This window comes from Oncorhynchus clarkii, chromosome 7, assembly GCF_045791955.1.
Source record: "Oncorhynchus clarkii lewisi isolate Uvic-CL-2024 chromosome 7, UVic_Ocla_1.0, whole genome shotgun sequence".
Lineage (NCBI taxonomy): Eukaryota > Metazoa > Chordata > Actinopteri > Salmoniformes > Salmonidae > Oncorhynchus > Oncorhynchus clarkii.
In genome coordinates this window covers 10,262,800-10,277,025 of record NC_092153.1, presented here as the reverse complement: position 1 = coordinate 10,277,025, position 14,226 = coordinate 10,262,800, and the positions used below count along the sequence as shown (strand labels likewise).

Genomic DNA, 14,226 nt, shown 5'->3' with positions numbered 1-14,226 from the left:
TTGACAGGCATTGGAAGTATGCTTGTAATGCTGGTAAACATAATGTGGAACAACTGATCTGAAGACTGTGGCAAGTAAGCAGAAAACATCTAACCATGCAGTAGGTACGGTAAAGGCTTGGTTCTTTGGCTCAGTCAGACACAGATGCACATGCATATCCCATTAGTAGATATACATGTGAGATAGACTCAGTGGGATTTGGGTTAGCTCAACTGTGCAGTCATAATGGTTGAACTGGGAGTGATAGCATTGCAATGAGATGGATTTATCACGCTCCAGTGCACTTTCACACAGGTATCTAGCCCGTTATTACAGCACTCTCCAGGACGTCATCAACTGTAATGTGTGTGTCAGTGGTCGTTGTCATGGATTTAGGAGCCATAAATCCTGACATGTGAATGCATTAACAGTAACCAGGTTTCCAGCCATCCTTTTTATGTCAAGTAAAGTACATGTTGGATAAAAAATGTCACGACAGGCCTGATGGGAACAGCAAATCTGTCGGTAAATCTGTCGACAAAACAAATCCGCTAGACAAGGTGGGAGTTAATTATGCGAGATGTGGCGGTGGAAACGCCTCTATGTGCATACATTGATAAATATTGAGGGTCTTATTCTGGTGACATGATGATCGATGCTTGGCTGGCTGCCATTTGACAAATAAAAATGATTATCTATAACAATAACTGATGTGATCTTCCTGTCTGGGTTGGCGCCCCCCCTTGGCTTGTGCCGTGGCGGAGATCTTTGTGGGCTATACTCGGCCTTGTCTCAGGATGGTAAGTTGGTGGTTGAAGATATCCCTCTAGTGGTGTGGGGGCTGTGCTTTGGCAAAGTGGGTGGGGTTATGTCCTTCCTGTTTGGCCCTGTCCGGGGGTATCATCGGATGGGACCACAGTGTCACAGGACTACCTGGCATGATGACTCCTTGCTGTCTCCAGTCCACCTGGCTGTGCTGCTGCTCCAGTTTCAACTGTTCTACCTGCGGCTATGGAATCCTGACCTGTTCACCGGACGTGCTACCTGTCCCAGACCTATTATTTGACCATGCTGGTCATTTATGAACATTTGAACATCTTGGCCATGTTCTGTTATAATCTCCACCCGGCACAGCCAAAAGAGGACTGGCCACCCCTCATAGCCTGGTTCCTCTCTAGGTTTCTTCCTAGGTTTTGGCCTTTCTAGGGAGTTTTTCCTAGCCAACATGCTTCAACACCTGCATTGCTTGCTGTTTGAGGTTTTAGGCTGGGTTTCTGTTCAGCACTTTGAGATATCAGCTGATGAATGAAGTGCTATATAAATACATTTGATTTGATTTGATTAAAGTAGCCTGCTGTATATGCTATATGTTGGCTAGAGTGCATATGCCAAAGTCATAGGGGGCACATTCACTACATAATGTTAAATTTGTGGTGAAAAAAACATAATTAGAGTTGTGAGGCAAACTCATTTAACTTGGATTTATTATTCAGTACATGGGAATTTAACTGCAAAAGTTATTTTATCCGCAACAAGCATGTGGTTTTATGCAGATTTTAGAATATTCGCATGAACATCTGTAGCCAATTGGATGTAAACCTTGTGAGACAGTTATTTGGGTCAGAAGAAAGAAAACATGCTTACCTTTGGAGGTCCTTCTGAGGCCTGGACGCATTTGGAAAAGACAAAGAAATATTAGAACTTGATATTGAAATAGCATATTGCCTGTTCAATTAAATATGATGCTTTATAGGTAGTAGATCAATGGATTTATAGCTGTTAATGACGCTTACCTGAATTCAACTACAAAGACCTTCTTGAATCCTGGTAACCTTTCAAATGCACCTTCAATCTAGATGAGAACGATGAAAAGAAAACACACTCAGTTAATTACCACGTCAAGTTGGAGTTTTTCTCAGGAGAATGAAAAAGATCCACCCTGTTCGCCAGACATGCCTGCGTCTACACCAGTACTGTGAATCCTTTACGCCACCAGTTAGCGATATCATTCTCAGTCCAGGACCACATAGTATGATCAGTTACTGCAGTATAGACAAAAATCAAGTCAATCCCCTGTCCAAGTCTGTGTAGTGGCTGTCTGTGTGCTAAAGCTGTCCTCTAGGATCTGTGCCACCTCCCTTCTTTCCCCTCTTGGCCAGGAGCAGTAAGGCTCTGTCCTGTTGTTTACTTATTCATCCTCTCTGTATGTCTGCATCTCAAATGGCACCCTATTCCCTATTTAGTGCACTACTTTTGACCCGAGCCACATGGGGCTCTGATCAGGCCCTGGTCAAAAGCACTGCACTATATTGGGAAATAGGAGGCCATTTGGGACACGTCTATAACTAATGGCCTCTGCTCTGACAAACTCTGGCTCTGCCGGAGAAAAGGACAAAATGTGAGGTGGCAACATCCAGCGATGGGAATACACCGTCCGTCACTGTGGGTTCCCAGCAGAGGACATGTTTCCAGAGCTGTCACACTGACTGGTGGACCTCTGATTTTTCCAGGCAGCTTTCTTCCTGTTCTTCAGTGAATACAGTATATAGCTGGCAAGCCCGGACAACCAGTACAACATTTGAAAGCTGTTTACAGTAAATAGATACAGTAGAATATATATCGATATCTTTCAACCTCTTCCGAACTTTCTGTTTCTACTCTGTACACGCAAGAGTTAATCATGTAAAATACACTGTCCAAAACATTAATACACCTGCTTTCCATGACAGATGGATCCCTTATTGATGTCACCTGTTAAATCCACTTCAGACAGTGTAGATGAAGGGGAGAAGACGGGTTAAAGAAGGATTTTTAAGCCCAGAGACAATTGAGACATGGAGTGGGTATTTGTGCCATTCAGAAGGTGAATGCGCAAGACAAATTATTTGAGTGTCTTTGAACGGGGTATGATAGCAGGTGCCAGGCACACCGGTTTGAGTGTTTCAAAAACTGCAACGCAACAGTTTCCAGTGTGTATCTAGAATTGTCCATCACCCAAAGGACATCCAGCCAACTTGACACAACCGGAAAGTATTGGAGTCAACATGGGCCAGCATCCCTGTGGAACGCTTTCGACACCTTGGAGAGTCCATGCCCTGACGAATTGAGGCTGTTCTGAGGGCAAACGGAGGTGCAACTCAATATTAGGAAGGTATTCCTAATGTTTTGAACACTCAGTGTACATCCTGTATGTGAAAAGAAGGAAACAAAAACAAAAGTGGGTGTCAAAAAGGACGGGACCAAACAATTGTTTTTACCAAGAGCCTGCATGGGGACAGCAGTATACCAACTCTACTGTACCTTATGGGTGAAATGTTTGGCCACGCGTTGGTAGTAGAAGCTAGAGGGGTCTCTCAGGGCGTCGTTGTAGTTCTCTCCCTTCAGCTGGATGCTGAGTTCTACCACCTGCTCCTTCATGGGTGTGGACGGCCTCGTCATGATGTCCTCGATCTCATTGCCCAGCTAAACACAGGACACAAAAACAGATCACATAATTACAATATCACCTCACTCTCATTCATTTCAGTAGACAGGGTCTTTAATCTATAGCTGATGCACCTCTCTTATTGTGTGTTTAAGAAGGCTTCTATCCTTTATGAAGTAACAATTTGATTATTGATTCTGTATTTCATTGATTGCAATAATAATAACCTTGTCATTTCCTTACCGTGTTTTCCACCTCTGTTATGATATCTTGGATCCCTAGGAAGTCATCATTTGTTTCTTCTGTGACCCTATAACGATCACTGTTATTGTTCTCCTCTGCATCCTTATAACGATCACCATTATTGTTCTCCTCTGTGTCCGTCAAAATTCCAGTTTCAGTGGTAATCTCATGAGTAATCTCCACAGCAGCCTCCTGTGTCGCCTCTGGAGTGGACTCACCTGCAGCCTCTGTGGTTATCTCCGCTGCAACTTCTGAAGGCTCTAGAATGATCTCTTCGGAAGCCTCTTCTGTAGTTTCAGTAATTGTCTTTTTGGAAGCCCCTTCTGTAGCTTCTGGAATGATCTCGTCTACTGCCTCAGATGGGACCTCTTCTGAAGCCTCTGGAGTTTCCTCCTCTGAAGGTTCTGGAATTTCCTCCTCTGAAGTTTCTGGAATTTCCTCCTCTGAAGGTTCTGGAATTTCCTCCTCTGAAGGTTCTGGTGTTATCTCTTCTGGAGTCACTGAAACTATTTCTTCTACAGTTTCTGTTGAGTCCTCTTCAGCAGCTTCCAGAGTTATCTCTACAGTATCTGGGGGGATTTCTTCTACAGCCTCTGGAGTGTCTTCCACTGCAGTCTCCAAAATGACCTCTTCTGCTTCCTCAGGAACTTCTTCAGTAGACTCTGGAGTTACCTCTATCTCCACCTCGGGATTGTCCTCTACTGCAGTTTCTTCTGTAATCTCCTCAGCCTCTGGAGGTTCCTCCACTACATATTCTGGAGTTACCTCTACTTCCACCTCAGGAGTGACCTCCAAAGTGGCTTCTGAGGTGACCTCCACCATAACTTCCTTCATCTCTACTTCAGCCTCAGGAGTGACTTCAGCCTTTATTGTTGCTTCTTCAGTGGTCCCTGTTACATCCTCTGGAATGGCCTTTACTGAAGTTTCTGGAGTGACTTCTTCCTCAGGACCAATTTCTATTACCACTTCATTAGTAGTAGTGGCTACAGTATCCTCTAGTACACTCTCTGGAGTGATCTCCTCCGTAGCCTCGAGTATCAAATGCGTTGTGGCGACTGAGATAACTTCCTCTAAAATCTCAGGGGTCTCCTCTTCAGTGTCTTCTGGGGCAACATTTACTGTAGCCTCTGAGGTGGTCTCCATGGGGAGCTCCTGAACATCTCCATCTGAACCCTCTGAAGGGATCTCCATGGCAGCTTCAGGCACTGAAGTGTCCCCTGGAGAAACTTCTGGAGTTAATTCTGCTGCATCCTCTGGAATATCCTCATCTGTAGTATCTTCTGACGTTGCCTTGGTAGCAATGTCTGAAGTGGTCTCCAAAGTGACGTTTTCTTCTACCGCAGCTTCTGTGATCTCCTCATCTGTGGTATCTGAAGTGACCTCTATGGCAGCCTCTTTAATCTCCTCATCTATGGTGTCTGAAGTGATTTCTGTGGCACCCTCTGTGATCTCCTTGTCTATGGTTTCTGATGTGATTTCTGTGGTACCCTCTGTGATCTCCTTGTCTATGGTATCTGATGTGATTTCTGTAGCGCCCTCTGTGATCTCCTTGTCTATGGTATCTGATGTGATTTCTATAGCACCCTCTGTGATCTCCTTGTCTCTGATATCTGAAGTGATTTCTTTAGTACCCTCTGTGATCTCCTTGTCTATGGTATCTGAAGTGATTTCTGTAGTACCCCCTGTGATCTCCTTGTCTATGGTATCTGAAGTGATTTCTGTAGTACCCTCTGTGATCTCCTTGTCTATGGTATCTAAAGTGATTTCTGTAGTACCCTCTGTGATATGCTTGTCTATGGTGTCTGAAGTGATTTCTGTAGTACCCTCTGTGATCTCCTTGTCTATGGTATCTGATGTGATTTCTGTAGCACCCTCTGTGATCTCCTTGTCTATGGTATCTGAAGTGATTTCTGTGGCACCCTCTGTGATCTCCTTGTCTATGGTATCTGAAGTGATTTCTGTGGCACCCTCTGTGATCTCCTTGTCTATGGTATCTGAAGTGATTTCTGTGGCACCCTCTGTGATCTCCTTGTCTATGGTATCTGAAGTGATTTCTGTGGCAGCCTCCGAAGGCGCTTCAGAAGGGGTTTCAGAAATGGCCTCCAAAGAAGTTTCTGGAATAAATGTTATTTCAGGTTCTGGGATATCCTTGTCTGTGGACCCAACAGGCATATCGATGGCAGCTTCTGAAGGGACCTCTGCAGGGATCTCAATGGCAACTTCTGGTGGGACCTCTGCAGCGGCCTCTTCTGCCTCCTCCACTGTATTGTGTGTGGTATCTGAGATAACTTCCTCATCCATTTTCCCAATTACCTCATTAATGGGCTCGTGGATGACAGTGACAATAGGTTCAGATGTGATCTCCACAGTGTCATCTGAGGTAGCATCGGATGATTCCTCAACAGCAGCCATATTAACCTCATCACTAGTCTCAGCAAAGACTTCAACTGCTTTTTCGGAGTTGACGTCAAAGGCAGCTTCGGTAGTGGCGTCCTCTCCTATCTCCTGTATTGTCTCGTCGGTCTCTGAGGTGACGTCGATGTCAGCATCTTCAGTCACAGAGTCAGTAGTTTCTGGCGGGACCATCTCTGTGACCTCCTCAACTGGCTCTGCAGTAATGACAGGAATGATGTCAACATCTCCTCGCAAGGTTGGGAAGGTGTCTGGCTGTATGACAATGACTTCATTATCTACAGAAGAAAACAAGAAGGGACCCAGAAACAAAGAATATAAAAGTATGAATAAAAAGAGGGTGTATTATACGTGACACAGAATACAATTATATAAGAAAACATTCTACATGACATCAATGAATTGCTACTGAACATGTCTGGCACTGAAATTGAAAAGCAGTGTGTTCAGACAAGCGGTTCAGACAATCTCTTAGGAAAGTCTAACGGTCCCTCTATCCACTGTCCATTGACAACGTGGTGTGTCATTAAGAAGGATTAAAGGCCTATTCTGGGAGCAACGCATGTCTTGATCAGGCTACAGTAGTCCTATGCAGCACCCACAATAACCTCAAGACAGTACTACACTACAGACAGGGGCTAATAGTCTAGCTATACTGTCACTGATCAACAGATGGCATAAAAGACAGATGAATTTTGCCCAGACACTGAATTGAGGGTAAGAGGTCAACCTTTTTGGGTGGTGGCCAATTCTGGTGGAGTCGCCGCGGTTGGACTGTGTGAAAGAGAGACAATCAATCAGTAACTTCAACATGTTGGACTGTGTGAAAGAGAGACAATCAATCAGTAACTTCAACATGTGATACAAAAGATTCTAGGTTGTAAAGCTCCCACTTTACAATAAGTACCCCTCATACCTGTGTAATAAAATGGCAGTTACGCAGGAATCTACAGAGTCATTACAATAATTACATGGTACTTCAAACTGGTATACCTGTTCAAATGGCTTTCATGCTGTTGTGATGTCATTTGCAAGTCTTTAACATTTTGTAAATCAAAACCAGGTGTTACACTGTAGCCCTGTATGTAACTACCAGGTATTACAAGTTGTTACACTGTAGCCCTGTATGTAACTACCAGGTATTACACTGTAGCCCTGTATGTAATGACCAGGTATTACATGTTGTTACACTGTAGCCCTGTATGTAACTACCAGGTATTACATGTTGTTACACTGTAGCCCTGTATGTAACTACCAGGTATTACATGTTGTTACACTGTAGCCCTGTATGTAACTACCAGGTATTACATGTTGTTACACTGTAGCCCTGTATGTAACTACCAGGTATTACATGTTGTTACACTGTAGCCCTGTAGTAGTTCCATACAGTAGTTGTATGTAGTAGTTGTATGAATCTGGTTGAAGCGAGGGGGGAAAGGTCGAGCAGGCTGCAGAGCTGTGTGGTGCACGGAGGCTGCCGTGAAGGCACATTTACATGTTACATTTTCATAATTTAGCAGACTCTTATCCAGAGCGACTTATATACATGTTCATACTTTTTTTTTTACTAGTCCTCGTAGGAATCGAACCCACAACCCTGGTGTTGCAAGCGCCATGCTCTACCAACTGAGCTACACGGGACTACATCACTGTTATGGATAGCATACAACACAGCAGTGTTTCTATAGAGCTGTGTGGGCACCAAGACAGCAGGCTTTAGTGTTGGGAACAGGCCTACCTGCACACTTTGGACCCTGAGCTTGTGGGCTCGCTGACGTGGATGGGACGGGGATGAGGAGAACATGGAAGTGGTGTAAATACAATGTGGTTGATGAGGGGTTGAGGTTGAGTAACGTGTGTGACGTTCAGCGGGGTGCAACATTCTGTACGTCTGCTCTAAGTGACCTGAACGTTCTGTAACGTTGCAACCTGCTAAACGTGACCCAGGCATGTACTTACAGTGGGGAGAACAAGTATTTGATACACTGCCGATTTTGTAGGTTTTCCTACTTACAAAGCATTTAGAGGTCTGTAATTTTTATCATAGGCACACTTCAACTGTGAGAAAATGACATTGTATGATTTTTAAGTAATTAATTTGTATTTTATTGCATGACATAAGTATTTGATACATCAGAAAAGCAGAACTTAATATTTGGTACAGAAACCTTCGTTTGCAATTACAGAGATCATACGTTTCCTGTAGTTCTGGACCAGGTTTGCACACACTGCAGCAGGGATTTTGGCCCACTTCTCCATACAGACCTTCTACAGATCCTTCAGGTTTCAGGGCTGTCGCTGGGCAATACGGACTTTCAGCTCCCTCCAAAGATGTTCTACTGGATTCAGTTCTGGAGACTGGCTAGGCCACTCCAGGACTTTGAGATGCTTCTTACGGAGCCACTCCTTAGTTTCCCTGGCTGTGTGTTTTGGGTCGTTGTCATGCTGGAAGACCCAGCCACGAGCCATCTTCAATGCTCTTACTGAGGTTGTTGGCCAAGATCTCGTGATACATGGCCCCATCCATCCTCCCCTCAATACGGTGCAGTCGTCCTGTCCCCTTTGCAGAAAAGCATCCCCAAAGAATGATGTTTTCACCTCCATGCTTCACGGTTGGGATGGTGTTCTTGGGGTTGTACTCATCCTTCTTCTTCCTTCAAACACGGCAAGTGGAGTTTAGACCAAAAAGCGCTTTTTTTGTCTCATCAGACCACATGGCCTTCTCCCGTTCCTCCTCTGGATCATCCAGATGGTCATTGGCAAACTTCAGACGGGCCTGGACATGCGCTGGCTTGAGCAGGGGGACCTTGCGTGCGCTGCAGGATTTTAATATATGACGGCGTAGTGTGTTACTAATGGTTTTCTTTGAGACTGTGGTCCCAGCTCTCTTCAGGTCATTGATCAGGTCCTGCCGTGTAGTTCTGGGCTGATCCCTCACCTTCCTCATGATCATTGATCCCCCACGAGGTGAGATCTTGCATGGAGCCCTAGTGGACTTGGAGCCCTCATGAACTTCTTCCATTTTCTAATAATTGTGCCAACAGTTGTTGCCTTCCCACCAAGCTGCTTGCCTATTGTCCTGTAGCCCATCCCAGCCTTGTGCAGGTCTACAATTTTATCCCTGATGTCCTTACAGAGCTCTCTGGTCTTGGCCATTGTGGAGAGGTTGGAGTCTGTTTGATTGAGTGTGTGGACAGGTGTCTTTTATACAGGTAACGAGTTAAAACAGGTACAGTTAATACAGGTAATGAGTGGAGAACAGGAGGGCTTCTTAAAGAAAAATGAACAGGTCTGTGAGAGCCGGAATTCTTACTGGTTGGTAGGTGATCAAATACTTATGTCATGCAATAAAATGCTAATTAATTACTTAAAAATCATACAATGTGATTTTCTGGATTTTTGTTTTAGATTCCGTCTCTCACAGTTGAAGTGTACCTATGATAAAAAATTACAGACCTCTACATGCTTTGTAAGTTGGAAAACCTGCAAAATCAACAGTGTATCAAATACTTGTTCTCCCCACTGTATTTTTCCTTGTGACAGAATGCAAGTGCTGTTATCTCACAGAGACATTGGAACGTTTGGAACTCACCTATTCGGAGCAGCAGTCATCACCACTCTCTGAAATAAAAACAGAATCCATTGATAAATAAAGCTCCTCAATCACATACCAATAAACTACACACACTTGGACACACACACTCACACACATCAATATCCATAATGTTTTACGTATCAAATTGTACAAAATTCTCACTCACAGCCCTAACAAGAGAGACGTGCTCCTCTGATCGGCTGAAGTTGCTGCCAATCTCCATCACGCTGACAGTTCCATCCTGACATAAGTTAACCCAGGCCTGGTACTCATCTCTCTCAGGTAGACGGTCCCAGAAGATCTTGAACGCCTCCCACACCGTCTCCTGACACACTGGGCAGCACACAGACACAGGACTGGGTCAGAGACTAGCTTTCACACCCAGAATTTTTTGTGTACTTCCTGATTGGACAGAATTGAAATGGAATTGACCCCAACCCTGATTGACACAGAGACATGTGACACAGAGGTCACTCTGTGACACAGATGGATGTAGAAGAAGACCCGCTTTACGTATATGAATATTCAATCTAGATTTAAATAACACTGTGTAGTACAAGAACATGGAAACCAAAACAAACATTGACATTTAGCTGACATTTAGCCAGCGATCCTGACAGGAAAAATCTCTCCAATGGACAGCAATGAAAAATGAAGGCAATCAGGGAAATGTGAGGTCATTTTTTGATCCATACACACATATACTCCCAGGTTCCAGACAGCATCACCATTTCACCACCACTGCTGACATTGAAATTACTTCTCAGCTCAAGACATGTGGTTTTCACAATGTACCAGTACTTCTGCTTTGGAACAAAAAAAGCTGGCAAAAAAACATTAACCCCCTTTCTTTTTCTCTCAATCTGCGGCCACATCTGTAGGCTACATTTCAGGTTTGGAGGCTGAGGACAACCAGAAAGGCCTTGGTAGAGGAGCTAGCGGGAGCAGTCCTGAGGGCTCTCATATTTTCCTGGCAGCATGGCTCATCTGATCAATGTCTAGAGGACTACTATTTCGGTAGCGAGGCAGGGTTCAGACCGAGGACTGGGACTTTCTCTCTAAGCTTCCCCAGGTGGAGCACCACGTGTTCGTTCGGGTTGAACTGACAGAAGGGCACCCTGGTGCAAGGCTGTCTGGTGCCAGGCTCTCTGCCTGGCCTCACCTGAAATTTGGCCCTTACCCGTATCAATCAGTCTGTACCAAAATGAGGTTGGACGTTTGACCTTAAACGTGGAGCGTTTCTCAGCCTCCATGACTGACTACCATAACTATAGCCCCTGAATCATGATAGATTAGTTACTGTCGTTGATTGACTTCTAGTAATTTCCCTTGAGTTCCAACAAGGTTCTGAACCATTGTTCCAAACAAACGACTGATAGAGAATGGTAACACCGGGCTGTATTTCAACAGCTGAAGCCATGCACGTGGATCACCATAGGGCTTTAATAAAGAGGCTGGAAAAGTACTGGTTACTGCATGGTTCATGTTGGAGGTGATTAAAGAGCATGCATTTACATGACAAACATCTATTTATCTTCCCCACCTGTCCATTCCCAATTAAATATAAGATCATCACAGAAAGTTGTACTCATGTTGATGGTATATAATGGTTGTGTTATTTCAATAAAAGCATATTAAATCCGTAATAAGTCATAGACGGCCATATGATAAAAGGAGTGAGATTAGCCTTCAGTCACATACACTCTTAGAAAAAAAGGCGCTATCTAGAAGCTAAAAGGGTTCTTCGGCTCTCCCCATAGGAGAACCTTTTGAGGAACCCTTCTTGGTTCCAGGTAGACCCCTTTTGTTTCCGGGTAGAACCCTTTTGGGTTCCACGTAAAACCCTTTCCACAGAGGGTTCTACATGGAACACAAAAGGGTTTTACCTGGAACCAAAAGGGTTATTCTATGGGGACAGCCGAAGAACCCTTTTGAAAACCTTTTGCATAAGAGTGGATGCACCACAGGAATTGAATTCATCTGGCTGAACAACAAAGATTGTAGATGAATAGACTCCAGGTCATAATGAATCCCCAGGGCCCATGAGATACAGTAGTGAAAAAGCTTACCTCGCTGGTGAAAGTACTTCAGATGGTTTTCTATTGCTTGGTCTACAGTCTCTTGAGAACAAAGCTTCACTCCACTGGGAAAAAGAATATTCCGCTTTCTTCTAGAAATAGCACCCTTTCCTTTGTATGTCTTGTGGGTCAAGGCCTCCAGACCTTCATCTGACTCCAGTTGTCTTGAAATCCCAGAGGGGTCTTGAGATTTCAAGTGTTTCACTACCAAACCTCTATCCATAGCAACCCCATGCGAAGCATCTGTAAAAGTACATGAGACAGTTATACATGTGACCAGAAGTCAAACAGTCATCATTAAATCCTCTACTGTACCTACCCGTGTCAAAGTATCCTGTCAGAAGAATGGCAGACACAACCCAAAAAACCCAGTTCCTCGTTAGCCCCGGCATTTCTCAAAGAGCCAAGATCCAAGATGCAGCCCCAGTCTAGAGTAAATCTTCTCAATCCTTCTCAGTTCATCAACAATAGGGTTTTGTTTACTGTCCATCCACTTGATAGCATTGTGTAAAAATAGGGCTATTCCTATGGTTATTCCTCGTGGGCTAGGCTATCCCCCCAGTGTAACGGGATGTGGTTACAGTGCTGAAGACAGCTCCCCAGCCTTACTCAGGTAAGCAGATGGGACTTTGGCAGGAGATTTCTTTCTGCTTCCTAATCCTATTTGATAAGCTTTAGTGGTGCCTCTGCAAGACTTTAGTCTAACCGTGCATGGTTGTTTAACTTGTGAATAATCTGTGTTGGCCAATGTGGGGAATAGGGATAGTGATGGTCATTTCATTTTTTACATAATTGCATATTTTCACAACTGCAAAACATGCAATAACAACTTATCCTACTTATTCTATTGGCTTGGTCTGCATACATTAATTAATTACTTACTCATTCCTTTTATATTTACAGTACTGCAGAGATTCACAATGTGAAATGTGATTTTCACGGTGACATTATCAACAGATGTGAAATGCATTCAAAATCACCACAAATTGATTGTGGCCTTCATTTAAGCTAGAGAGAGTCTGTGAATGTGTCCTTTGTCTCTGTCTTTTAGGGCAATCTTGAAACCTCTCTGCCCAATGCCATTACACACAGCAGTAAGTATAGGTAGGTCAGTATAAATTCAGGTGAGTAAAGATGTAGGATCTTAATTTGATCACTCTTTTGTTGTTGAGAATTTTCCCACACGGCAGGGAATGCAAACTTGTAGTGTATTCAAGTTTTAAAAAGGCTTCTAAAGCTCGTAATTTCCACTTTAAAATGTATCAAACCCGACAAGAAATGTCCATTCATTATAATCCACATAATTAAAATGTCCTGTTTCTCCAGGATTATTTTCCTGCTGTAGTAAACTGGCTCAAATTAAGATATTACATCTGTATCTGTAGGTGAGTCAGTAGAGGTCAGTGTTTGTGGAACCTGCTGTACCACAACACAGACATGCAATCTTCCCGGGAGGCTGATTTGGTGGTGAGTAATGAACATTGCTGCCAATTAGCTCGTCTGACCTGTAGCAGGACAGTGCAGCTCAAGGGGGTAGACCCAGGTGACTAGATGCTACTTATCCTTTCTGACAGGAAAGGTGCTTATTCCCTTCAGGACAGAGGAAATCAGAACAGAACAGCAAACGGAATTGTCCGTCCTTCTATTGTATTCACAATGTGTAACATTGTTGTGGCAGACAATTGACATCTGTAATTAGGACTTCAAATAAGGGCAAGTGTTTGGAATAGAGCATTGGATTCATTCCAGTATCAATCAAATGTATTTTTAAAGCTTCTTACATTATGTCACACCCTGACCAGAGAGAGCTTTTATTCTCTATGTTGGTTAGATCGGGGTGTGATTTAAGGGTGGGTTATCTAGGTGAATTGTATTTCTATGTTGGCCTAGTATGGTTCCCAATCAGAGGCAGCTGTTTATCGTTGTCTCTGATTGGGGATCATATTTAGGTAGCCATTTTCCCATTGTGCTTTGTGGGATCATGTCTAGGTATAGTTGCATGTGAGCACTACGCTGAGCTTCACGTTACGTTTGTTCGCGTTATTGTTTTTGTTATTTGAGTTTTCTCTTCCTAATAAAAAGGATGGAAACATACCACACTGCATTTTGGTCCACTCCTTATAACGATCGTGACACATCAGCTGATGTCACAAAGTGCTGTACAGATACCAACCTAAAACCCCAAACAGCAAGCAATGCAGGTGTTGAAGCACGGTGGCTAGGAAAAACTCCCTAGAAAGGCCAGAACCTAGGAAGAAACCTAGAGAGGAACCAGGCTATGAGGGGTGGCTAGTCCTCTTCTGGCTGTGCTGGGTGGAGATTATAACAGAACATGACCAGCAGCGTCAAACAATAATAATCACAGTGGTTGTCGAGGGTGCAACAGGTCAGCACCTCAGGAGTAAATGTCAGTTAGCTTTTCATAGCCAATTCAGAGTATCTCTACCTCTCCTGCTGTCTCTAGAGAGTTGAAAACATCAGGTCTGGGACAGGTA

The 14,226-nt window shown here is 43.8% G+C and overlaps 1 protein-coding gene across 1 annotated transcript in view; it reads right to left on the bottom strand.

Annotated features, from left to right (window-relative positions):
- The window catches only part of LOC139412860 (titin homolog), a 53,336-nt gene extending 41,049 nt beyond the window's left edge, over window positions 1-12,287 (bottom strand). Inside the window, exons 1-10 of the mRNA XM_071159608.1 lie at window positions 12,051-12,287; window positions 11,723-11,974; window positions 9,820-9,986; window positions 9,651-9,679; window positions 7,797-7,829; window positions 6,789-6,832; window positions 3,647-6,336; window positions 3,280-3,441; window positions 1,773-1,831; window positions 1,624-1,644 (exon numbers count right to left, since the gene is read on the bottom strand). Coding sequence (XP_071015709.1) covers window positions 1,624-1,644; window positions 1,773-1,831; window positions 3,280-3,441; window positions 3,647-6,336; window positions 6,789-6,832; window positions 7,797-7,829; window positions 9,651-9,679; window positions 9,820-9,986; window positions 11,723-11,974; window positions 12,051-12,123 — 3,530 coding nt within the window. The 5' untranslated portion in view covers window positions 12,124-12,287. The remainder of the gene's footprint in view (window positions 1-1,623; window positions 1,645-1,772; window positions 1,832-3,279; window positions 3,442-3,646; window positions 6,337-6,788; window positions 6,833-7,796; window positions 7,830-9,650; window positions 9,680-9,819; window positions 9,987-11,722; window positions 11,975-12,050) is intronic.
- Between the last annotated feature and the right edge of the window lie 1,939 nt (window positions 12,288-14,226).